General features: G+C 52.2%; 2 protein-coding genes across 2 annotated transcripts in view; one reads left to right on the top strand and one right to left on the bottom strand.

Moving 5' to 3' along the window:
* Positions 1-15: 15 nt before the first annotated feature.
* Positions 16-6,577, bottom strand: LOC137300357 (spidroin-1-like). The gene is made up of 2 exons (XM_067969441.1): positions 5,153-6,577; positions 16-30 (listed from the first exon to the last, which is right to left on the bottom strand). Exons 1-2 carry the CDS (start codon positions 6,575-6,577, stop codon positions 16-18), a joined length of 1,440 nt encoding a protein of 479 aa, XP_067825542.1.
* Positions 6,578-7,212: 635 nt separating this feature from the next.
* Positions 7,213-25,190, top strand: part of LOC137300358 (serine/threonine kinase-like domain-containing protein STKLD1) — a 30,137-nt gene continuing 12,159 nt past the window's right edge. Inside the window, exons 1-10 of the mRNA XM_067969442.1 lie at positions 7,213-7,227; positions 7,368-7,454; positions 9,856-9,900; positions 11,391-11,465; positions 12,952-13,056; positions 15,227-15,297; positions 16,365-16,480; positions 20,641-20,753; positions 23,433-23,593; positions 24,473-24,600. Coding sequence (XP_067825543.1) covers positions 7,213-7,227; positions 7,368-7,454; positions 9,856-9,900; positions 11,391-11,465; positions 12,952-13,056; positions 15,227-15,297; positions 16,365-16,480; positions 20,641-20,753; positions 23,433-23,593; positions 24,473-24,600 — 916 coding nt within the window. The remainder of the gene's footprint in view (positions 7,228-7,367; positions 7,455-9,855; positions 9,901-11,390; positions 11,466-12,951; positions 13,057-15,226; positions 15,298-16,364; positions 16,481-20,640; positions 20,754-23,432; positions 23,594-24,472; positions 24,601-25,190) is intronic.

Raw genomic sequence — 25,190 nt, forward strand, 5'->3', positions numbered from 1 at the left:
GCGGGGCTATGCAAATCATGGGGGCGGGGCCTGTGGGAAAGGGACAATCGGGCAATGAAACCAACACAGCCCCGTACACAGGACAGATACACACAGCCCCGTACACAGGACAGATACACACAGCCCCGTACACAGGACAGATACACACAGCCCCGTACACAGGACAGATACACACAGCCCCGTACACAGGACAGATACACACAGCCCCGTACACAGGACAGATACACAGCCCCGTACACAGGACAGATACACACAGCCCCGTACACAGGACAGATACACACAGCCCCGTACACAGGACAGATACACAGCCCCGTACACAGGACAGATACACAGCCCCGTACACAGGACAGATACACACAGCCCCGTACACAGGACAGATACACACAGCCCCGTACACAGGACAGATACACAGCCCCGTACACAGGACAGATACACAGCCCCGTACACAGGACAGATACACAGCCCCGTACACAGGACAGATACACACAGCCCCGTACACAGGACAGATACACAGCCCCGTACACAGGACAGACACACAGCCCCGTACACAGGACAGACACACAGCCCCGTACACAGGACAGACACACAGCCCCGTACACAGGACAGTCACACAGCCCCGTACACAGGACAGACACACAGCCCCGTACACAGGACAGACACACAGCCCCGTACACAGGACAGACACACAGCCCCGTACACAGGACAGACACACAGCCCCGTACACAGGACAGACACACAGCCCCGTACACAGGACAGACACACAGCCCCGTACACAGGACAGACACACAGCCCCGTACACAGGACAGATACACACAGCCCCGTACACAGGACAGATACACAGCCCCGTACACAGGACAGATACACACAGCCCCGTACACAGGACAGATACACACAGCCCCGTACACAGGACAGATACACACAGCCCCGTACACAGGACAGATACACAGCCCCGTACACAGGACAGATACACAGCCCCGTACACAGGACAGATACACACAGCCCCGTACACAGGACAGATACACAGCCCCGTACACAGGACAGATACACACAGCCCCGTACACAGGACAGATACACACAGCCCCGTACACAGGACAGATACACAGCCCCGTACACAGGACAGATGCACAGCCCCGTACACAGGACAGATACACAGCCCCGTACACAGGACAGATACACACAGCCCCGTACACAGGACAGATACACACAGCCCCGTACACAGGACAGATACACACAGCCCCGTACACAGGACAGATACACACAGCCCCGTACACAGGACAGATACACAGCCCCATACACAGGACAGATACACACAGTCCTGTCCACAGGACAGATACACACAGCCCCGTACACAGGACAGATACACACAGCCCCGTACACAGGACAGATACACACAGCCCCGTACACAGGACAGATACACACAGCCCCGTACACAGGACAGATACACACAGTCCCGTACACAGGACAGATACACACAGCCCCGTACACAGGACAGATACACACAGCCCCGTACACAGGACAGATACGCAGCCCCGTACACAGGACAGATACACAGCCCCATACACAGGACAGATACACACAGACCCGTACACAGGACAGATACACACAGCCCTGTACACAGGACAGATACACAGCCCCATACACAGGACAGATACACAGCCCCATACACAGGACAGATACACACAGCCCCGTACACAGGACAGATACACACAGCCCCGTACACAGGACAGATACACACAGCCCCGTACACAGGACAGATACACACAGCCCCGTACACAGGAGGAGGCTCTGCAAACATCCCCATTCTCAATGATGGCGGAGTCCAGCACGTGAGTGCAAAAGACAAGGCTGAAGCGTTTGCAACCATCTTCAGCCAGAAGTGCCGAGTGGATAATCCATCTCAGCCTCCTCCCGATATCCCCACCATCACGGAAGCCAGTCTTCGGCCAATTCGATTCACTCCACGTGATATCAAGAAACGGCTGAGTGCACTGGATACAGCAAAGGCTATGGGCCCCGACAACATCCCGGCTGTAGTGCTGAAGACTTGTGCTCCAGAACTAGCTGCGCCTCTAGCCAAGCTGTTCCAGTACAGCTACAACACTGGCATCCACCCGACAATGTGGAAAATTGCCCAGGTATGTCCTGTCCACAAAAAGCAGGACAAATCCAATCCGGCCAATTACCGCCCCATCAGTCTACTCTCAATCATCAGCAAAGTGATGGAAGGTGTCGTCGACAGTGCTATCAAGCGGCACTTACTCACCAATAACCTGCTCACCGATGCTCAGTTTGGGTTCCGCCAGAACCACTCGGCTCCAGACCTCATTACAGCCTTGGTCCAAACATGGACAAAAGAGCTGAATTCCAGAGGTGAGGTGAGAGTGACTGCCCTTGATATCAAGGCAGCATTTGACCGAGTGTGGCACCAAGGAGCCCTAGTAAAATTGAAGTCAATGGGAATCAGGGGGAAAACTCTCCAGTGGCTGGAGTCATACCTAGCACAAAGGAAGATGGTAGTGGTTGTTGGAGGCCAATCATCTCAGCCCCAGGGCATTGCTGCAGGAGTTCCTCAGGGCAGTGTCCTAGGCCCAACCATCTTCAGCTGCTTCATCAATGACCTTCCCTCCATCATAAGGTCAGAAATGGGGATGTTCGCTGATGACTGCACAGTGTTCAGTTCCATTCGCAACCCCTCAGATAATGAAGCAGTCCGAGCCTGCATGCAGCAAGACCTGGACAACATCCAGGCTTGGGCTGATAAGTGGCAAGTAACATTCGAGCCAGATAAGTGCCAGGCAATGACCATCTCCAACAAGAGAGAGTCTAACCACCTCCCCTTGACATTCAACGGCATTACCATCGCCGAATCCCCCACCATCAACATCCTGGGGGTCACCATTGACCAGAAACTTAACTGGACCAGCCATATAAATACTGTGGCTACGAGAGCAGGTCAGAGGCTGGGTATTCTGCGGCGAGTGACTCACCTCCTGACTCCCCAAAGCCTTTCCACCATCTACAAAGCACAAGTCAGGAGTGTGATGGAATACTCTCCACTTGCCTGGATGAGTGCAGCTCCAACAACACTCAAGAAGCTCGACACCATCCAAGATAAAGCAGCCCGCTTGATTGGCACCCCATCCACCACCCTAAACATTCACTCCCTTCACCACCAACGCACCGTGGCTGCAGTGTGTACCATCCACAGGATGCACTGCAGCAACTCGCCAAGGCTTCTTCGACAGCACCTCCCAAACCCGCAACCTCTACCACTAGAAGGACAAGAGCAGCAGGTACATGGGTACAACACCACCTGCACGTTCCCCTCCAAGTCACACACCATCCCAACTTGGAAATATATCGCCGTTCCTTCATTGTCGCTGGGTCAAAATCCTGGAACTCCCTTCCTAACAGCACTGTGGGAGAACCGTCACCACACGGACTGCAGCGGTTCAAGAAGGCGGCTCACCACCACCTTCTCGAGGGCAATTAGGGATGGGCAATAAATGCCGGCCTTGCCAGCGACGCCCACATCCCGTGAACGAATAAAAAAAAAGGACAGATACACAGCCCCATACACAGGACAGATACACACAGTCCTGTCCACAGGACAGATACACACAGCCCCGTACACAGGACAGATACACACAGCCCCGTACACAGGACAGATACACACAGCCCCGTACACAGGACAGATACACAGCCCCGTACACAGGACAGATACACAGCCCCGTACACAGGACAGATACACACAGCCCCGTACGCAGGACAGATACACACAGCCCCGTACACAGGACAGATACACGCAGCCCTGTACACAGGACAGAAACATGCAGCCCTGTACACAGATACAGACACACAGCACAGACACACAGACCTGTACACAGGATATATACTCAGACCTGTGCACAGGATAGATACAGCAGATGCACAGACCTGTACACAGCAGATATGCACAGCCCTGTACACAGATACACAGCCCTGTACACGGGACAAATACATACCCGTGCACACAGATACAGACACACAGCACAGTTACACAGACCTTTTCACAGGATAGATACACAGACCTATACACAGCACAGATACACACAGCAGATACAGAGCTCTATACACAGATACACAGCCCTGTACACAGATAGATATACAGCACAGATACACTGCCCTGTACACACATACAGATACACAGCACAGATACACAGACCTGTACACAGAAACAGATACACAGCCTGTAGACAGATACAGATACATAGCACAGATACACAGCCCTGTATACTGCACAGCTACACTGCCCTGTACAGAGCACAGATACACAGCCCTGTACACAGATACAGATACACAGTAATGGTAGATACACAGTCCTATACACAGATAGACACACAGCACAGATACAGCTACACAACCCTGTCCACAGATACACTGCCCTGTACACACATACAGATACACAGCACAGATAAAGGTAAGGAGTCTTACAACACCAGGTTATAGTCCAACAGCTTTATTTGAAATCACAAGCTTTCGGAGCTTTCCTCCTTCGTCAGGTGAGTGTAGGAGGATTCCATAAAGGTACAGCATATATAGTCAGAGAACAATGCCTGGTGATTACAGATAACTGGTTATCGAAGGTGAAGACATTGTGATCCAGGATGAAGCGGATGAGTTGTAGGATGGCGTCTGGAGATTGGCTGTTGGTGTTGAGTACTGAGGCTGTTGCAGCGATGCCGTCATCGTGGGGGATACTGGTGTAGAGTGCCGAGACGTCCATCGTGGTGAGAAGTGTTCCTGGTTCAACTGGTCCGTGGGTGCTGAGTTTTTGTAGGAAGTCTGTAGTGTCGCGACAGAAGCTGGGGTTCCCTGTACGATGGGTTTCAGGATGCCCTCGACGTATCCAGAGAGGTTCTCACATAGGGTTCCGTTGCCTGATACGATAGGACGTCCGGGTGTGTTGGCTTTGTGTATCTTTGGGAGGCAGTAGAAGTCGCCCACGCGGGGAGTACGTGGGATGAGAGTGTGTAGGATGCTTTGAAGGTCTGGATCGAAGGGCTTGATTAGTTTCTTGAGGTGGTGGGTGTGTTCTTGCCCACCTAACAGCACTGAGGGAGCACCTTGACCGCATGGATTGCAGGTCGGGGAGGCAGCCCGCTCCACCCACCCCCACTTCGCCTGCTCCGCCCACCGCCACCTCGCCCACTCCGCCCTCCGCCACCTTGCCCACCACCACCTCGCCCACCCCCACCTCGCCCGCTCCGCCCTCCGCCACCTCGCCCACCCCCACCTCGCCCGCTCCGCCCTCCGCCACCTCGCCCACCCCCACCTCGCCCTCCGCCACCTCGCCCACACCCACCTCGCCCGCTCCGCCCTCTGCCACCTCGCCCTCCGCCACCTGACCCACTCCGCCCTCCGCCACCTCGCCCACCGCCACCTTGCCCACCCTCACCTCGCCCACCCTCACCTCGCCCACTGCCACCTCGCCCGCTCCGTCCTCCACCACCTCGGTCACCGCCACCTCGCCCTCCGCCACCTCGCCCACCCCCACCTCGCCCACTGCCACCTCGCCCACTCCGCCCTCCGCCACCTCGCACACCGCCACCTCGCCCTCCGCCACCTCGCCCACCGCCACCTCGCCCACCGCCACCTCGCCCACCGTCACCTCGCCCACCGCCACCTCGCCCACCGCCACCTCGCCCACTCCGCCCTCCGCCACCTCGCCCACCGTCACCTCGCCCTCCGCCACCTCGCCCACCCCCACCTCGCCCACTGCCACCTCGCCCACCGCCACCTCGCCCACACCGCCCTCCGCCACCTCGCCCACCGCCACCTCGCCCGCTCCGCCCTCCGCCACCTCGCCCTCTGCCACCTCGCCCACCCCCACCTCGCCCGCTCCTACCTCGCCCGCTCCGCCCTCTGCCACCTCACCCACCGCCACCTCGCCCTCCGCCACCTCGCCCACCCCCACCTCGCCCACCGCCACCTCCCCCACTCCGCCCACCCCCACCTCGCCCACCGCCACCTCCCCCACTCCGCCCACCCCCACCTCGCCCACCGCCACCTCCCCCACTCCGCCCACCCCCACCTCGCCCACCGCCACCTCCCCCACTCCGCCCACCCCCACCTCGCCCACCCCCACCTCGCCCACCGCCACCTCGCCCACCGCCACCTCGCCCACCGCCACCTCCCCCACTCCGCCCACCCCCACCTCGCCCACCGCCACCTCGCCCACCGCCACCTCGCCCACTCCGCCCACCCCCACCTCGCCCACCCCCACCTCGCCCACCCCCACCTCGCCCACCCTCACCTCGCCCACCCTCACCTCGCCCACCCTCACCTCGCCCACTGCCACCTCGCCCGCTCCGTCCTCCACCACCTCGGTCACCGCCACCTCGCCCTCCGCCACCTCGCCCACCCCCACCTCGCCCACTGCCACCTCGCCCACCGCCACCTCGCCCTCCGCCACCTCGCCCACCGCCACCTCGCCCACCGCCACCTCGCCCACTCCGCCCTCCGCCACCTCGCACACCGCCACCTCGCACTCCGCCACCTCGCCCACCGCCACCTCGCCCACACCGCCCTCCGCCATCTCGCCCACCGCCACCTCGCCCGCTCCGCCCTCCGCCACCTCGCCCTCTGCCACCTTGCCCACCGTCACCTCGCCCACTGCCACCTCGCCCACCCCCACCTCGCCCTCCGCCACCTCGCCCGCTCCTACCTCGCCCGCTCCGCCCTCCGCCACCTCGCCCTCTGCCACCTCGCCCACCGTCACCTCACCCACCGCCACCTCGCCCTCCGCCACCTCGCCCTCCGCCACCTCGCCCTCCGCCACCTTGCCCTCCGCCACCTCGCCCTCCGCCACCTCGCCCACCCCCACCTCCCCCACCTCCCCCACTCCGCCCTCCCCCACCTTCTCACGAGGTGACAGGGCCCGGCCATCCCTCCCTGCGCACGCGCAGTACCACCCGACTGGAAATTGACGTGGTCCTTTAAATATTTATATATGTATCTTTTTATAAAAGAAAAATAAGCAATGAAATAGTTTTATTTGATAATGATCTCGAAAGCAATTTGGAAAAGTGATTTTTTAAGGTGAAAATTAACGCGAGCGGGAGGTTTCCCCCAGGGTTGCAGGCGCGGTCGGCGTTGCCCCGGGCGACGGGTAAACTGGGCGGGAGATTGTTGGGTTGGTGTCGCCGCCCGGAGCGGGAGCGGGAGCGGGAGATGGAGAACTATGAGGTAAACCCTCTCCCGCTCAGTGACCCGGTCACTCTTTTTATTCCCCCTCCCCCTAATTTAGGGAATGAAATGTTAACAAACGGAGTTAATTCATTAATAATTCAGACTTTCATTAACTGCTGATTAATTGCGTCCCCCAGATTCTGTCAACATCGCCGAAAGGTGCCTACGGGTTTGTTCATACCGTAAAACACTTAAGAGACAACAAGACTTATGCGATGAAGAAGGTAAGCCTGGTTTCCATGGCAATATTTGGACCTGGTTGCCATGGTAATGGTGGGCCTGGTTGCCATGGTAATGGTGGGCCTGGTTGCCATGGTAATGGTGGGCCTGGTTGCCATGGTAACGGTGGGCCTGGTTGCCATGGTAATGGTGGTCTTGGTTGCCATGATAATGGTGGGCCCGGTTGCCATGGTAATGGTGGTCTTGGTTGCCATGATAATGGTGGGCCCGATTGCCATGGTAATGGTGGGCCCGGTTGCCATGGTAATGGTGGGCTTGGTTGCCATGATAATGGTGGGCTTGGTTGCCATGATAATGGTGGGCCTGCTTGCTGTGGTAACTGGCAGTGCAAGTAATGCTGTTCCCTCTCCCCATGGCAGGAGATGTGACTGGGAGCAGCCTGACCCGCCCTCACCTCCCTTCACCCCGTGGCTTCTAGGCGTGAAGTCCGCCTTCACTGACTAAACTTAGCCCACCCTGCTCATCCTTCTGCCTTGCTGACTGGTGACTCAGCAAGGCACACGGTCCGTGCCTGTGTATTTGAAATACAGGTGGCATTGCACAGCGTGGGTGATCCCCCAGCAACGATAGTGGGCCCTGAGCACTCGGGGTCTCCAGCTTATCAGGTGGAGCTGCCCCTCGTGCTATTTTTGATGCCAGAAAGGGCGGTCGAGGGCAGGCATGGACTCACTTAACAAATGGCCAGCTGCTGTGATGGGAAAACCGCGTAGGGTTGGTATTCTGAAGGGGTGAGATCAATTGGGTTGAAGGGCCTTCTTCATTCAACCTAGTGATGTCACCACCTCTCCTAAGGGTACCAGTTGTTGTCAGTAGGTTTACCGACTCTGGTTGGACTTATTTCTGGAGGTTTCATCACATCCTCACTCACCCCCACCCCCGGTCAAGTAGCCTTTTTTCCCCATCTCCAATATTATTCCAACTCATAAACAAAAGTGCTCAAAAAAAAGAGATAAAACCACTATCTTTTAATGCCCCTAATATATTTCTCCTGTGTTGCTCACGACAGTGCCCCGGAGATTAATCTTTAATTCCTGGAGACTCCCAAGACAATTCTGGAGAGTTGGTGACTCTACCTGCACTATGACCCTTGACCCATCACCTGGTGTCCTGCGCATTGGCCCTTCACCTGATGTCCTGCACCGTGACCCTTGACCCTTAGAAATCATAGACGGGTTACAGCATGGAAGGAGGCCATTTGGCCCATTGAGTCCGCGCCAGCTCTATGCAAGAGCAATCCAGCTAGTCCCACACCCCCACCCTATCCCCATAGCCCTGCAAATTTTTTCCTTTCAAGTAATTATCCAGTTCCCTTTTGAAGGCCATGATTGAATCTGCCTCCACCACTCCCTTGGGCAGTGCATTCCAGATCCTAACCACTCGCTGTGTAAAAAGGTTTTTCCTCATGTCACCTTTGGTTCTTTTGCCAATCACCTTAAATCTATGCCCTCTGGTTCTTGACCCTTCCGCCAATGGGAACAGTTTCTCTCTATCTAGTCTGTCTCAATCCTTCATGATTTTGAATACCTCGATCAAATCTCCTCGCAAACATAGAAACATAGAAAATAGGAGGAGGAGTAGGCCATTTGGCCCTTCGAGCCTGCTCCGCTGTTCAATATGATCATTGCTGATCTTTATCTCAATATCATATTCCTGCTCTCTCCCCATAACTCTTGATGCCTTTTGTGTCTAGAAATCTATCCAGCTCCATCTTAAATACATTCAATGACTTGGCCTCCACAGCCTTCTGTGGTAGAGAATTCCACAGGTTCACCACCCTCTGAGTGAAGAAATTTCTCCTCATCTCAGTCCTAAATGTCCTACCCCGTATCCTGAGACTGTGACCCCTCGTTCTCGACCCCCCAGCCAGGGGGAACATCCTCCCTGCATCCAGTCTGTCTAGCCCTGTCAGAATTTTATACGTTTCAATGAGATCCCCTCTCATTCTTCTAAACTTCTCTGTTCCAAGGAGAACAACCCCAGCTTCTCCAGTGTATCCACGTAACTAAAGTCCCTCATCCCTGGAATCATTCTAGTAAATCTCTTCTGCAACCTCTCTAAGGCCTTCACGTCTTTTCTAAAGTGCGGTGCCCAGAACTGGACACAATACTCCAGTTGTGGCCGAATCATTGTTTTGATTTCTGACAGTATTCACCTCACTTTCCCAACGCCAGTGCTGTCCTGACTTGGCTGCATGAATTTGACTCCAGTCTTGACTGATTTTGCAGTTGGGCTTCTCACCAGTGCGTGAGTATTGTAGCTTACAAATACTGCTTTACAGTATTACGGGCAGATGCTCGTTCACCTCAAGTGATTTTACTGCTGACAATAGTCCCTTGCGTACTCAGCTCTGACCATGTACCATTTTTACCCACCTCCTGAGAACAGATTGAATGCATGGACGAGGCAACATGCAACAAAGCTGTGAGAGAAGTAAGTATACAGCGGTCAGCACAGCGTACGGTGCAGCGGTCAGTTTGATGGGACAGTGTGGAGGGAGCTTTACTCTGTATCTAACCCTGTACCTGCTCTGGGAGTGTTTGATGGGACAGTGTAGAGGGAGCTTTACTCTGTATCCAACCCTGTACCTGCCCTGGGAGTGTTTGAAGGGATAGTGTAGAGGGAGCTTTACTCTGTATCTAACCCGTGCTGTACCTGCCCTGGGAGTGTTTGATGGGACAGTGTAGAGGGAGCTTCACTCTGTATCTAACCCTGTATCTGCCCTGGGAGTGTTTGATGGGACAGTGTAGAGGGAGCTTTACTCTGTATCTAACCCTGTACCTGCCCTGGGAGTGTTTGAAGGGATAGTGTAGAGGGAGCTTTACTCTGTATCTAACCCATGCTGTACATGCCCTGGGAGTGTTTGATGGGACAGTGTAGAGGGAGCTTTACTCTGTATCTAACCTGTGCTGTACCTGCCCTGGGAGTGTTTGATGGGACAGTGTAGAGGGAGCTTTACTCTGTATCTAACCCGTGCTGTACCTGCCCTGGGAGGGGGGAGTTTTGAGTTGTTAGATTTTGTTGATGTTGGAATCATAGACACTGCATGTTTAGTGCAATAAAATAAAAACAGAAAATACTGGAGAAGCTCAGCAAGCGGAGAAAGGAACAGAGTTAATGTTTCAGATCGAAGACCTTTTGTCAGAACTGGAAGATGTTGAAAGAATTAAAAGTTTTTAAGCAAATACAGAGCCAGGGAAAGGAGGGGAGGAAAGAACAAAAGGGGAGGTCTGTGATAGGGCGGAGGGCAGGAGTGATTAAATGACAAAAGGGATGATGGTGCGAGGCACGGAGGGTGGGAATGGGACAGGTTAAGAAACAAAAGGTTGGTCAGGAGTAGCTGTGAGTGGCAACAGCAGATCCATTATTAGCAGCTGCTGTCCAATAAAATGTCCATGATGTGGAGATGCCGGTGATGGACTGGGGTGGACAAATGTAAGGAATCTTACAACACCAGGTTATAGTCCAACAGTTTTATTTGAAAATAAAACCTGACGAAGGAGGTAAGCTCCGAAAGCTTGTGATTTTCAAATAAAACTGTTGGACTATAACCTGGTGTTGTAAGATTCCTTACAATAAAATGGGAGCAGTGGTTATGATCTGAAGTTATTGAAATCGGTGTTGAGTCCGGAAGGTTGTAAAGTGCCTGGATGTTTAGTGCAGTTTAGGCCAGTGCCCAGGGAGGGGGTGGGTCTCAGGTGTAACGACTCTCCTATATTCTGTTTGTGGGGAAAAGAGTACCTCTATCTGGTTACTTGTTTAGTTGGTGAGCTCAGCAGAGACGGAGATTGTGTGTGTCAAAGGGAAGTCATTGTTGTGAAGCAGCTCCTGACCATATCCTTAGTGCAGTCTCCTTGTTTGCTGTTGATGATGTGTCTTCACGACAGGAATGCTGTGATGCTTGTCATCTTCTCTCCTCTCAGGCCATGGCCCTGCTGGATCTGCAACATTCGACTATTTGTAAATACAAGGAGATCTTCGTCACCTGGGATGAGGAGGTACCGTCGCTGCTTGAGAATTTTCCGATTGTAATCGTTATTTCTCGACCGCTGCGATGGGTCAGTGTGGGTAAAGGCCCTGCCCAGTGTGGTACTGAGCGTACAGAATGGGACGACCCCAGGTTTGAGCCCCCCTAGTGCGTGGGCAGACCAGGCTGATCTCAGCCCCCGGAGGCGATAGCGGCTGTAACCTTTCCAATGGGGAGGGGAAAAATCAGCCAGGGTTCCCGCTCAGGATCACTGTGCAGTCGGCCCGGCTGGAAGAAGGTGCATGTGTGTGGAGAGAGTCAGGTTCACTGTGACGTGCTGCGCGACCAAATAACCTGTTAACATTCGCAAAGCTCACAGACAAGAAATGGGTGTGGTATCGGACGGTGGCTCATGCCTGTGGAACATTATTCAGAGCCTTTAGGAGATGAGGGGAGAGAACTGGGTAACAAATGGAGGGAGGGGAATGAAACACTGAATGAAAGCCCCATTGTGAAACTGGAGTAAGATGGGACAGCGCAGATCGCCTGATTTTAAATGCGGAATTTAAACTTGATCGCAACATGTAACATCAGAATATCTACTGGACCCTCGTTTGCTGGTAGTGTTTGTCAGTTTGGCTCAGTTGGTAGCACTCTCGCCTCGAGTCAGAAGGTTGTGGCTTCAAGTCCCTCTCCAAGACTCGAGCTAGTCTGACCCTCTTAGTGAGGGAGCGCTGCACTGTCGGAGGGGCCGTACTGAGGGAGTGCTGCTCTGTCGGAGGGGCCGTACTGAGGGAGTGCTGCTCTGTCGGAGGGGCAGTACTGAGGGAGCGCTGCTCTGTCAGAGGGGCAGTACTGAGGGAGTGCTGCTGTGTCGGAGCGGCCGTACTGAGGGAGCGCTGCTCTGTCGGAGGGGCAGTACTGAGGGAGCGCTGCACTGTCGGAGGGGCCGTACTGAGGGAGTGCTGCACTGTCGGAGGGGCCGTACTGAGGGAGTGCTGCTCTGTCGGAGGGGCCGTACTGAGGGAGTGCTGCACTGTCGGAGGGTCAGTACTGAGGGAGCGCTGCACTGTCAGGGGGGCAGTACTGAGGGAGTGCTGCACTGTCGGAGGGGCCGTACTGAGGGAGCGCTGCACCGTCGGACGGGCCCCGTTTGCCCCCTCGGGTGGATGTAAAAGATCCCATGGCCATTATTTCGAAGAAGAGCAGGGGAGTTCTCCCTGGTAACCTGGGGCCAATATGTATCTCTCAACCAACATCACAAAAAACAGATGATCTGGTCATTTATCTCGTTGCTGCTTGTGGGATCTTGCTGTACGCAAATTGGCTGCCGCGTTTTCCTATATTTCAACAGTGACTGCTCTTCAAAAGTACTTCATTGGCTGTGAAACGCTTTGGGGCATCCTGAGGATGAGAAGGGCGTTATATAAATGTAGTTTTTTTCTTTCATGCGAGGTAGCAGGGATGAATCCCAATTCGTTGGCCTTTACTTTGTGTGTTTGTTGTTCACTCAACAGGTCTCGGCGCTGTGCGTTTGCATGGTGATGGACTACTCCAACGTGGGAGATGTAGCCTTGGTCCTCCGAGATAAGAGGCGGAGGCGGGAGAAAGTCAGGGAGATGGTAAGGGCGGAACAGAAAGCATCTTCGCCCAGCTGCTCAGTTGCATCCCATTCCTCCGAGCACTAGGGGCTGCTGGTCGTTGTGCTGGCTGAGAACTTCATGGGGGTGAAATTTGTTCTGATGCGGGGTGTAAAATGGACTGCCGATTCGCTAGCGCTCGTAGTGCGCCGCCCGCCCAAGAAGATTTCCCCCTAATGTTCCTGCTCTGTTTTGCTGGTCAATTATTTTGAATGTTGCATAGAATTATATAGAATTTTACAGCAGAGACAGGCCATTCGGCCTAACTGGTCCATGCTGGTGTTTATGCTCCACACGAGCCTCCTCCCTCCCTACTTCATCTCACCCTATCCCCATATCCCTCTATTCCTTTCTCCCTCGTGTTTATCCAGCTTCCCCTTAAATCCATCTACACTATTCGCCTCAACTACTCCTTGTGGGAGTGAGTTCCACATTCTCACCACTCTCTGGGTAAAGGAGTTTCTCCTGAATTCCCTATTGGATTTATTAGTGATATTTTATATTTATGGCCTCTAGTTTTGGATTCCCCCACAAGTGGAAACATTTTCTCCACATCTACCCTATCAAACCCTTTCATAATCTTAAAGACCTCGATCAGGTCACCCCTCAGCCTTCTCTTTTCTAGAGAAAAGAGCCCCAGCCTGTTCAGCCTTTCCTGATTGTTATAACCTCTCACTTCTGGTATCATCCTTGTGAATCTTTTTTGCACCTTCTCCTGTGCCTTTATATCCTTTTTATAATATGGGGACCAGAACTGTTCACAGTATTCCAAGTGTGGTCTAACCAAGGTTCTATACAAGTTTAACATAACTTCTCTGCTTTTCAATTCTATCCCTCTAGAAATGAACCCCAGTGTTTGATTTGCCTTTTTATGGTCTTATTAACCTGCGTCGCTATTTTTAGTGATTTGTGTATCTGTACCCCCAGATCCCTCTGCTCCTCTACCCCATTTAGACTCTTATTTTCCAAGCAGCGTGTGGCCCCTTTATTCTTCCTACCAAAATGCACCACCTCACGCTTAGCTGTATTGAAATTCATTTGCTGTTTACTCTGCAAGTTTGTTAATATTTTCTTGTATTTTTTTGCAGCCTTCCCCATATTAAATACAATTTGGTGTCATCCACAAATTCTGATATTGTATGTTCCTGCTGCAAAATGGCTCGCTACCGCCCCTGGTGGCTCACTGAGTAGGTGCGCCACACATTGGGCCGTGCAACAACTTGTATTTATCATAGAATCACACGGCCATTCGGCCCATCGTGCCTGCGCCGGCTCTTTAAAAGAGCTTTTCAATTATTCCCACTCCCCCCTGCTCTTTCCCCATAGCCCTGCAAATTTCTCCTTTTCAAGTATTTATCCAATTCCCTTTTGAAAGTTATTATTGAATCTGCTTCCACCGCCCTTTCAGGCAGCGCATTCCAGATCAGAACAACTCACTGAGTAAAAAAATTCTCCTCATCTCCCCTCTGGTTCTTTTGCCGATTACCTTAAATCTGTGTCCTCTGGTTACCGACCCTCCTATCACTGGAAATAGTTTCTCCTTATTTACTCTTGTCAAAAACCCCTCTATGAAATCTCCTCTTAACCTTCTCTGCTCGAAGGAGATCAAGTTGAGGGGCTGAATGGCCTCCTTGGCACCTCTGGGCTGGGGAATGCTGTCCAGGGATCCCTCACCCGCTCGTTATCCGTTGGTGAGGACAGGATTGTGATGTCCTCCACAGTTGAATGACCTGAAGCCCCTCATACATGAGGAATACTTACAGGTGCCGGCAATCTCCAGTCCCCCGCACGAGTGGCTACTCCTCACCTGTAAGCCCAAACTGTCCGTGTTGGCAGGATATTGAACCGCAGAAGGCATCACGACCAAACCTGATCCACTCCTCACCCAACGTCTAAACTTTCCAATGAAGGCTGCTGGATGGTGATCAGTATTGGGAGCACTGGCTGCCCACCCTCCCCCTAGCCCAGGGGTGCTCGGGCCAATCATAGTGCTCTCAGCACAGGCCAAACAGCAAACCTACGACCCTCCTGGTCTATACGACCACTTGCAGCAGAACATTTACTCGCTGAGCCAGCAGGGGTGTCTAGGATTTTTCTTTCTTGCAAACCGTTCTGTTCTGCTCTGTTAATACCGCTGTATTTGTTCCCTAAGGTGATCAAGAATTTCCTGGGACAGATGGTCGATGTCCTGGTCTATATCCACTCCAAAAATGTGTTTCACGGGTTAGTACCTGAGGTGATGTTTTATGCTCATTAAGTCAAGGGAAGCTGGTGCTGGGAAATGAAATGTTCTTCCATTATGACAGCACAGGACAGAAACAAACACTCCCAGGGGATGTACAGCACGGGTTAGATACAGAGTAAAGCTTCCTCGACACTGTCCCATCAAACACTCCCAGGGCAGGTACAGCACGGGTTAGATACAGAGTAAAGCTCCCTCTACACTGTCCCATCAAACACGCCCAGGGCAGGTACAGGGTTAGATACAGAGTAAAGCTCCCTCTACACTGTCCCATCAAACACTCCCAGGACAGGTACAGGGTTAGATACAGAGTAAAGCTCCCTCTACACTGTCCCATCAAACACTCCCAGGGCAGGTACAGCACAGGTTAGATACAGAGTAAAGCTCCCTCTACACTGTCCCATCAAACACTCCCAGGGCAGGTACGGGGTTAGATACAGAGTAAAGCTCCCTCTACACTGTCCCATCAAACACTCCCAGGGCAGGTACAGGGTTAGATACAGAGTAAAGCTCCCTCTACACTGTCCCATCAAACACTCCCAGGGCAGGTACAGCACGGGTTAGATGCAGAGTAAAGCTCCCTTTACACTGTCCCATCAAACACTCCCAGGGCAGGTACGGGGTTAGATACAGAGTAAAGCTCCCTCTACACTGTTCCATCAAACACTCCCAGGGCAGGTACAGGGTTAGATACAGAGTAAAGCTCCCTCTACACTGTCCCATCAAACACTCCCAGGGCAGGTACAGCACGGGTTAGATACAGAGTAAAGCTCTGATGAAACTTAATCTCAATCTGTATTGCTCCACTTTTGAGATTTTCCTCATTGCCTACACCAGCCTTCACTCTGAGCTAGTTTGGCACTCTGTGCTTGCCTGTGGGGAAGTGTATGAGACGGGCAGTGTTCTGCACGCCCTTGTTTAATACTTTTCTGACATTTTCTGAATTCGTATGTGGAGGGAGGGCAAAAACGTGTGCTTGGATAAGAATAACAATAATATGCAAATTTAGCAATGTTAGTACAATTTATTAAATATCTTCCCTCCCCAGAAACTTGAAACCATCGAACATCCTATTGTTGGTCGATCTCTCCTTCGCAATTTGTGATTTCACCGTTCCGACGTTTGTCAACGACGAGATTAATCACAAGATAAGGATGAAGGACCGTAAGAACCGCAGTTTAATTCACCCGTTTTTCGGGCAGCCCTTGTTGCTGAGGTGTTAAAGGGAGCATTGAGATCCCCCTCGGTGACAACTGGCCACGGTGCCTCTGAGCTCGAGGGAGGTGAGAACTGGAAAGGGGGGCCAAAGTGCTGCTGCATTAAAACTTCAAATTGAATCCGAGCGGCTCCGGCTGCTCGGTTCAAGAGCACCTCCTGATGTCTGATCAAAATATTGGAACAGTAGTTTCGGGGCTGACCGGTCCTGGGTCGATCCTCATTTCAAGGGGGACAAAGGAATCAGAGGGAGGAAATTGGAAGATGGACAATTGAGTGGACTATTGCCCGGTGGAGCCGGAGTGCATTCACCTTAGCCTGGATGCAGGCCACACTCTGATAATGAGACTTTGCTGTCCCTCCGGCAGTGGCAGCAGCCATGGCTGAGCAGTTTGAACCCCAGGCTACAACAGAAAACTACCCCTAATTTGGCAAAGATTTGTATTAAATTGCTCTTCTCACTCTTAATCACAACATAGGTGGGATAAAGAGTTCAAGACAGGATGTGTGAAGGAGTGATACTGATGAGCTGTACTAATTTCAAAATCTCTACCATTCTTATTACTTACAGAAGTGGCAAGAATCTAACTCTGCCTTGGGAGTGTTTGATGGGACAGTGTAGATGGAGCTTTACTCTGTATCTAACCCTGTACCTGCCCTGGGAGTGTTTGACGGGACAGTGTAGAGGGAGCTTTTACTCTGTATCTAACCTGTGTTGTACCTGCCCTGGGAGTGTTTATATAAACACAGAAAATAGGAGCAAGAGTAGGCCCTTCGGGCCTGCTCCGCCATTCAAAATGATCATGGCTGATCGTCTAACTCTGTACCCTGTTCCTGCTTTCTCCCCATATCCCTTGATCCCTTTAGCATTAAGAAATACATCTATCTCCTTCTTGAATACATCTAATGACTTGGCCTCCACTGCCTTCTGTGGTAGAGAATTCCACAGGTTCACCACCCTCTGAGTGAAGAAATTTCTCCTCATCTCGGTTCTAAATGGCATACCCCGTATCCTGAGACTGTGACCCCTGGTTCTGGACTCCCCAGCCATCGGGAACATCCTCCCTGCATCTAGTCTGTCTAGTCCTGTTAGAATTTTATATGTTTCGATGAGATCACCTCTCATTCTTCTAAACTCTAGTGAATATAGGCCTAGTCGACCCAATCTCTCCTTATACGTCAGTCCTGCCATCCCAGGAATCAGTCTGGTAAACCTTCGTTGCACTCCCTCCATGGCAAGGACATCCTTCCTCAGATAAGGAGACCAAAACTGCACACAGTATTCCAGATGTGGTCTCACCAAGGCCTTGTATAACTGCAGTAAGACATCCCTGCTCCTGTACTCAAATCCTCTTGCAATGAAGGCCAACATACCATTCGCCTTCCTAACTGTTTGCTGCACCTGAATGCTCGCTTTCAGCGACTGGTGTACAAGGACACCCAGGTCTCGTTGCACCTCCCCATTTCCCAATCTATCACCATTCAGATAATAATCTGCCTTTCTGTTTTTACAACCAAAGTGGATAACCTCACATTTATCCACGTTATACTGCATCTGCCATGTTCTTGCCCACTCACCCAACTTGTCTCAATCACATTGGAGCCTCTTTGCATCCTCCTCACAGCTCACATTCCACCCCAGCTTTGTGTCGTCTGCAAACTTGGAAATGTTACATTTAGTTCCCTCATCCAAATCATTGATATATATTGTGAATAGCTGGGGCCCAAGCACTGATCCCTGCGGTACCCCACTAGTCACTGCCTGCCACCCGGAAAAAGACTCGTTTATTCCTACTCTCTGTTTCCTGTCTGTCAACCAATTCTCAATCCATGCCAGTATATTCCCCCCAATCCCATGTGCTTTAATTTTGCACACTAACCTCTTGTGTGGGACCTTATCAAAAGCCTTCTGAAAATCCAAGTACACCACATCCACTGGTTCTCCCCTATCTATTCTACTAGTTACATCCTCAAAAAAACTCCAGTAGATTTGTTAAGCATGATTTCCCTTTCATAAACCCATGCTGACTTTGTCCAATCCCATTAATGCCTTCCAAATGTTCTGTTATCACATCTTTTATAATAGACTCTAACATTTCCTCACTACTGATGTTAGGCTAGCTGGTCTGTAATTCCCTGTTTTTTCTCTCCCTCCTTTTTTAAATAGTGGGGTTACATTTGCCACCCTCCAATCTGTAGGAATTATTCCAGAATCTATAGAATTTTGGAAGATGATCACCAATGCATCCACTATTTCCAGGGCCACTTCCTTTCATACTCTGGGATATAGATTATCAGGCACTGGGGATTTGTCAGCCTTTAGCCCCATTAATTTCCCTAGCACTTTTTTTTTTACTAATACTGGTTTCCTTCAGTTCCTCCCTCTCACTAGACCCTCGGTTCCCTAACATTTCTGGGAGGTTATTTGTGTCCTCCTTTGTGAAGACAGAACCAAAGTATGTGTTTAATTGTTCTGCCATTTCTTTGTTCCCCATTATAATTTCCCCCATTTCTGACTGTAAGGGACCTACATTTGTCTTCACTAATCTTTTTCTCTTGACATATTTATAGAAGCTTTTACAGTCAGTTTTTATGTTCCCTGCTAGTTTACTCCCATACTCTATTTTTCCCCTCTTAATCAATCTCTTTGTCCTCCTTTGCTGAATTCTGAACTGCTCCCAATCCTCAGGCTTGCCACTTTTTCTGGCAATTTTCTATGTCTCCTCTTTGGATCTAATACTATCCCTAATTTCTTTTGTAAGCCAAGGTTGAGCCACCTTTCATGTTTTATTTTTGCGCCAGACAGGAATGAATAATTGTTGTAATTCCTGCACACGTTCTTTAAATATTAGCCATTGCCTATCCACCGTCATCCCTTTTAGTAAAGTTCCCCAATCTATCATAGACAACTCATAGAGTCATAGAGTCATAGAGTTATACAGCACGGATAGAGGCCCTTCGGCCCATCGTGTCCGCGCCGGCCATCAGCCCTGTCTACTCTAATCCCATATTCCAGCATTTGGTCCGTAGCCTTGTATGCTATGGCATTTCAAGTGCTCATCCAAATGCTTCTTGAATGTTGTGAGGGTTCCTGCCTCCACAACCCTTTCAGACAGTGAGTTCCAGACTCCAACCACCCTCTGGGTGAAAAAGTTCTTTCTCAAATCCCCTCTAAACCTCCCGCCTTTTACCTTGAATCTATGTCCCCTTGTTATAGAACCCTCAACGAAGGGAAAAAGCTCCTTAGTATCCATCCTATCTGTGCCCCTCATACTTTCATAATTTCCTAGTTTTGGATTCAGCTACTTCACTCTCCATCTTAATGAGGAATTTTATCATGTTATGGTTTGATGGGACAGTGTAGAGGGAGCTTTACTCTGTATCTAACCCGTACTGTACCTGCCCCGGGAGTGTTTGATGGGACAGTGCAGAGGGAGCTTTACTCTGTATCTAACCCTGTCCCTGCCCCTGGGAGTGTTTGATGGGACAGTGTAGAGGGAGCTTTACTCTGTATCTAACCCTGTACCTGCCCTGGGAGTGTTTGATGGGACAGTGTAGAGGGAGCTTTACTCTGTATCTAACCCTGTACCTGCCCTGGGAGTGTTTGATGGGACAGTGTAGAGGGAGCTTTACTCTGTATCTAACCCGTGCTGTACCTGCCCCGGGAGTGTTTGATGGGACAGTGTAGAGGGAGCTTTACTCTGTATCTAACCCTGTCCCTGCCCCTGGGAGTGTTTGATGGGACAGTGTAGAGGGAGCTTTACTCTGTATCTAACCCTGTACCTGCCCCGGGAGTGTTTGATGGGACAGTGTAGAGGGAGCTTTACTCTGTATCTAACCCGTGCTATACCTGCCCTGGGAGTGTTTGATGGGACAGTGTAGAGGGAGCTTTACTCTGTATCTAACCCGTGCTGTACCTGCCCTTGAGTGCCTCACCTTGACACTGCATACAAAATGTGGGACCATATAGCATCTGAAGGTGTTGACCAACCAGGTACCACACTCCCCAAAACAGTAACAAATAATCGGCCTCTGATATTGTTCCTCCAGTTCAGATAAATTATTTACATGAATGTAAGAGGGTCATTTTTATTTTCTCTCTTTGATAGATTTAAAAATTTGGATGGCACCAGAGGCGATGGAAGGCAAAGCCACTGCCACAAGTGACATTTGGTCTACGGCGTGTATAATGCTTGAGATGATGGTGTGCAGCAAGATGGATGTACAAAGCCCTTTACTACTTCTTGTCTCTCTGTGACCTCCTTGGGGTAGCATTTAAAATTTTTTTCCCATCTCCCCTGCTGCAGATGCTGACTCACTGGGGTACGGGTTCTACAGACACTGACTCTCACTGGGGTACAGGTTCTACAGACACTGACTCTCACTGGGGTACGGGTCCCACAGACACTGACTCTCACTGGGGTACGGGTCCCACAGACACTGACTCTCACTGGGGTACGGGTTCCACAGACACTGACTCTCACTGGGGTACGGGTTCCACAGACACTGACTCTCACTGGGGTACGGGTCCCACAGACACTGACTCTCACTGGGGTACGGGTTCCACAGACACTGACTCTCACTGGGGTACAGGTTCTACAGGCACTGACTCTCCCTGGGGTACGGGTTCCACAGGCACTGACTCTCACTGGGGTACAGGTTCTACAGGCACTGACTCTCACTGGGGTACGGGTTCCACGGGCACTGACTCTCACTGGGGTACGGGTTCCACAGACACTGACTCTCACTGGGGTACGGGTTCCACAGACACTGACTCTCACTGGGGTACAGGTTCTACAGGCACTGACTCTCACTGGGGTACGGGTTCCACGGGCACTGACTCTCACTGGGGTACGGGTTCCACGGGCACTGACTCTCACTGGGGTACGGGTCACACAGACACTGACTCTCACTGGGGTACGGGTTCCACAGACACTGACTCTCACTGGGGTACAGGTTCTACAGGCACTGACTCTCACTGGGGTACGGGTTCCACGGGCACTGACTCTCACTGGGGTACGGGTTCCACAGACACTGACTCTCACTGGGGTACGGGTTCCACGGGCACTGACTCTCACTGGGGTACGGGTTCCACGGGCACTGACTCTCACTGGGGTACGGGTTCCACAGACACTGACTCTCACTGGGGTATGGGTTCCACAGACACTGACTCTCACTGGGGTACGGGTTCCACAGACACTGACTCTCACTGGGGTACGGGTTCCACAGACAGTGACTCTCACTGGGGTACGGGTCCCACAGACACTGACTCTCACTGGGGTACGGGTCCCACAGACACTGACTCTCACTGGGGTACGGGTTCCACAGACACTGACTCTCACTGGGGTATGGGTTCCACAGACACTGACTCTCACTGGGGTACGGGTTCCACGGTCTCTGTCTGCTTCACCATGCCTTGCCAAAATGAAATTTGTAAAACAAAAAATTAAGAAACTATAAATTGTAAAGGAGATCAGGATAGGGGCTGGTCACATTTTCCTGCAGACTCTCACCATCACTCCAGTGGACCAGCTCAGAAACGGGACAGGTCCCCACCTGATTTGGGTTTTCCTGCTTGGCCTTGTAAAGGGCGGAGCCTCTTCCACAGAGCGAGAGTGGGCGGGGCTAGGGCTGGGGCCTCTTGACACTGGACTGGACCGGACCCTGGAAGAAAAGATCAATTTTTAAGAATATATGTATTAGCCTCCTTAATCAGGGGGGAGAAGTTTCTCTGGTGAAGGAGTGGGCACCCATTCCCCTCCCTGGTTGCAGCAAGGTATAGCTTGCGGCAGCATGGGGGCTGAAGTGATGCAACCCTGATCCCCGCCCCTCCGCACCCAGAGGGTCCCTCGGCGTGTGTCTGCATTTACAGGGGGTCCCCGGGAGTGTGTCTTTATTTACAGGGGGTCCCCGGGAGCGGGCTGGTATTTACAGGGGTTCCCCGGGAGCGGGCTGGTATTTACAGGGGGTCCCCGGGAGCGGGTCGGTATTTACAGGGGGTCCCCAGGAGCGGGTCAGTATTTACAGGGGGTCCCCAGGAGCGGGTCAGTATTTACAGGGGGTCCCCGAGAGCGGGTCGGTCTTTACAGGGGGTCCCATGGAGCGGGCTGGTATTTACAGGGGGTCCCCAGGAGCGGGTCGGTATTTACGGGGGTTCCCTGGGAGCGGGTCGGTATTTACAGGGGGTCCCCGGGAGCGGGTCAGTATTTACAGGGGGTCCCCGGGAGCGGGTCGGTATTTACAGGGGGTCCCATGGAGCGGGTCGGTATTTACAGGGTGTCCCATGGAGCGGGTCAGTATTTACAGGGGGTCCCCGGGAGCGGGTCAGTATTTACAGGGGGTCCCCGGGAGCGGGTCGGTATTTACAGGGGGTCCCCGGGAGCGGGCTGGTATTTACAGGGGGTCCCCGGGAGCGGGTCGGTATTTACGGGGGTTCCCTGGGAGCGGGTCGGTATTTACAGGGGGTCCCCGGGAGCGGGTCGGTATTTACAGGGGGTCCTGGGAGCTGGTCGGTATTTACAGGGGGTCCCTGGGAGCTGGTCGGTATTTACAGGGGGTCCCTGGGGTGTATCTCTTTATTTGTAGGGAGCCGTTGGGGGGAACCCAGATTCATCTCCAGACAGAATCTCGGTGTTTGTGCGGTTCTCGGGAATCCCCACCGCCACCGCCAAGCAAGACAACAAAAGCCCCCGGGTGTAACCGCTGGGATTGGGTCCTTGATTCAGGGCCCCGCTGCCCGAGCGGAAACTTGCAGCCGTGGAGCCTGAAACCCCCGCGGGAATCAGCACCGTCGGCAGCAGAAGGGAGACGGGGAGAGTAAACGTTACCGTTTATTTGTGCTTATTTCTTCTAAGTGCCTGATTACTGGTGTAAATGTATTTTCCATCTGCTCTATCACAAGGAAAATGAGTTTGATCAGCTAGTCAAGAGAATCAGGAACGACCAGGTACTTCTGCAGACAATTCTAGAGAAACTCCACGATGAGCAGAAGTACACCTCCAGCCTGTGCGACTTGCTGAAGACCATGATGGAAACAAATCCCCAGGACAGAATCAGTGCAGAGTAAGCACAAGTAACCAACTGGATGGGGGGCACGGTATTACTACAGAATAAGAGAGGGCGAACGGATACCAGGCTGGAATCTAATCGAGGGGTTTGGGGGGATTATATAGAGAATAACAGATACACTGCCCCATCAAACACTCCCAGGGCAGGTACAGCACGGGTTAGATACAGAGTGAAGCTCCCTCTACACTGCCCCATCAAACACTCCCAGGGCAGGTACAGCACGGGTTAGATACAGAGTGAAGCTCCCTCTACACTGTCCCATCAAACACTCCCAGGGCAGGTACAGCACGGGTTAGATACAGAGTAAAGCTCCCTCTACACTGTCCCATCAAACACTCCCAGGGCAGGTACAGCACGGGTTAGATACAGAGTAAAGCTCCCTCTACACTGTCCCATCAATCACTCCCAGGGCAGGTACAGCACGGGTTAGATACAGAGTAAAGCTCCCTCTACACTGTCCCATCAAACACTCCCAGGGCAGGTACAGCACGGGTTAGATACAGAGTAAAGCTCCCTCTACACTGTCCCATCAAACACTCCCAGGGCAGGTACAGCACGGGTTAGATACAGAGTAAAGCTCCCTCTACACCCCAGCATTCCACGTGCCTCAGAATGCGTTTCAGAACGCTGCCCCCCTTTTCACACCAACAACAGCTCTCCTGACCTCTCTCGAGTGCGATTGCCCGTTTAGTTCTCAGACTGACCACTGCCGACCCTCACAATCCGCAGACAGGACAAGTCAGCCTGGGCTGGATTCGGACCCGAGGTTCCAGAGCTGAAAGGGCAGCTGGAGATTCTGACTGTCCCATGCCCGAGCTGACGGAACCTGCTCACATTTGTTTCTATGAGTGTTTGCTTTGTGTTTCCTTTAAGGGCACTGGTGGATCTGCAGTACGTCAAGGAGTCGCTGGTTATCTGCGGATCCCCTCTGTCGGGAATGAAGAGGTCACCCGTGGGCCCATTAATAGTACCTTATGGCGAAGGCATTGATAAACTACTGGGTAAGAAGCACTCTCATCTCATCCCGGAATTAATCCCTCAGTTGCTGGTCCCATTGGTTCTGCCTGGAGTAAAGCTGTCCAGGAATCGCTCTGCTGACAAGGAGTATATTTTCCAATCGGTGTTGTTCACATGCAAACATTTATAACTCACTCATGCTTCATTCCCCTTTGCGACTTTTTAACACTGGCATTAACCCGTTACACTTACCCGTTAAGCGTTTTTGCATAGCCGCCGTGCTGGACAGGCGATATACCCGGCGTAGAGGGAAATCTTCAACATGGGTCACTAATTCTTGCCCAAATACTGGTCACTCAGTGTCAGCCGAACACCTTAACCAACTCGTTAAAAATAACACGGAGTTTAAATTCTACCCCAGTCTGGTAACTGAGCGCACGCAAGGCACAGGAGGAGGCCATTCAGCCCCTCGAGCCTGTTCCGCCATTCAATCAGATCGTGGCCGATCTGCACCTCAACTCCATTTGCCCGCCTTTGCCCCATATCGCTGATACCCTCACCCAACAAAAATCGAGCGATCTCGGTCTTGAAAATTTCAGTTGACCCCCAGCATCCCTAGCTTTTTTTGGGGGAG

Source organism: Heptranchias perlo, chromosome 31, assembly GCF_035084215.1.
Source record: "Heptranchias perlo isolate sHepPer1 chromosome 31, sHepPer1.hap1, whole genome shotgun sequence".
NCBI lineage: Eukaryota > Metazoa > Chordata > Chondrichthyes > Hexanchiformes > Hexanchidae > Heptranchias > Heptranchias perlo.

Excerpts from the sequence above, each read along its gene's own strand:
- LOC137300357 (XM_067969441.1), bottom strand. The coding sequence starts at position 6,577 with ATGGCGGAGGGCGGTGTGGGCGAGGTGGCGGTGGGCGAGGTGGCGGAG.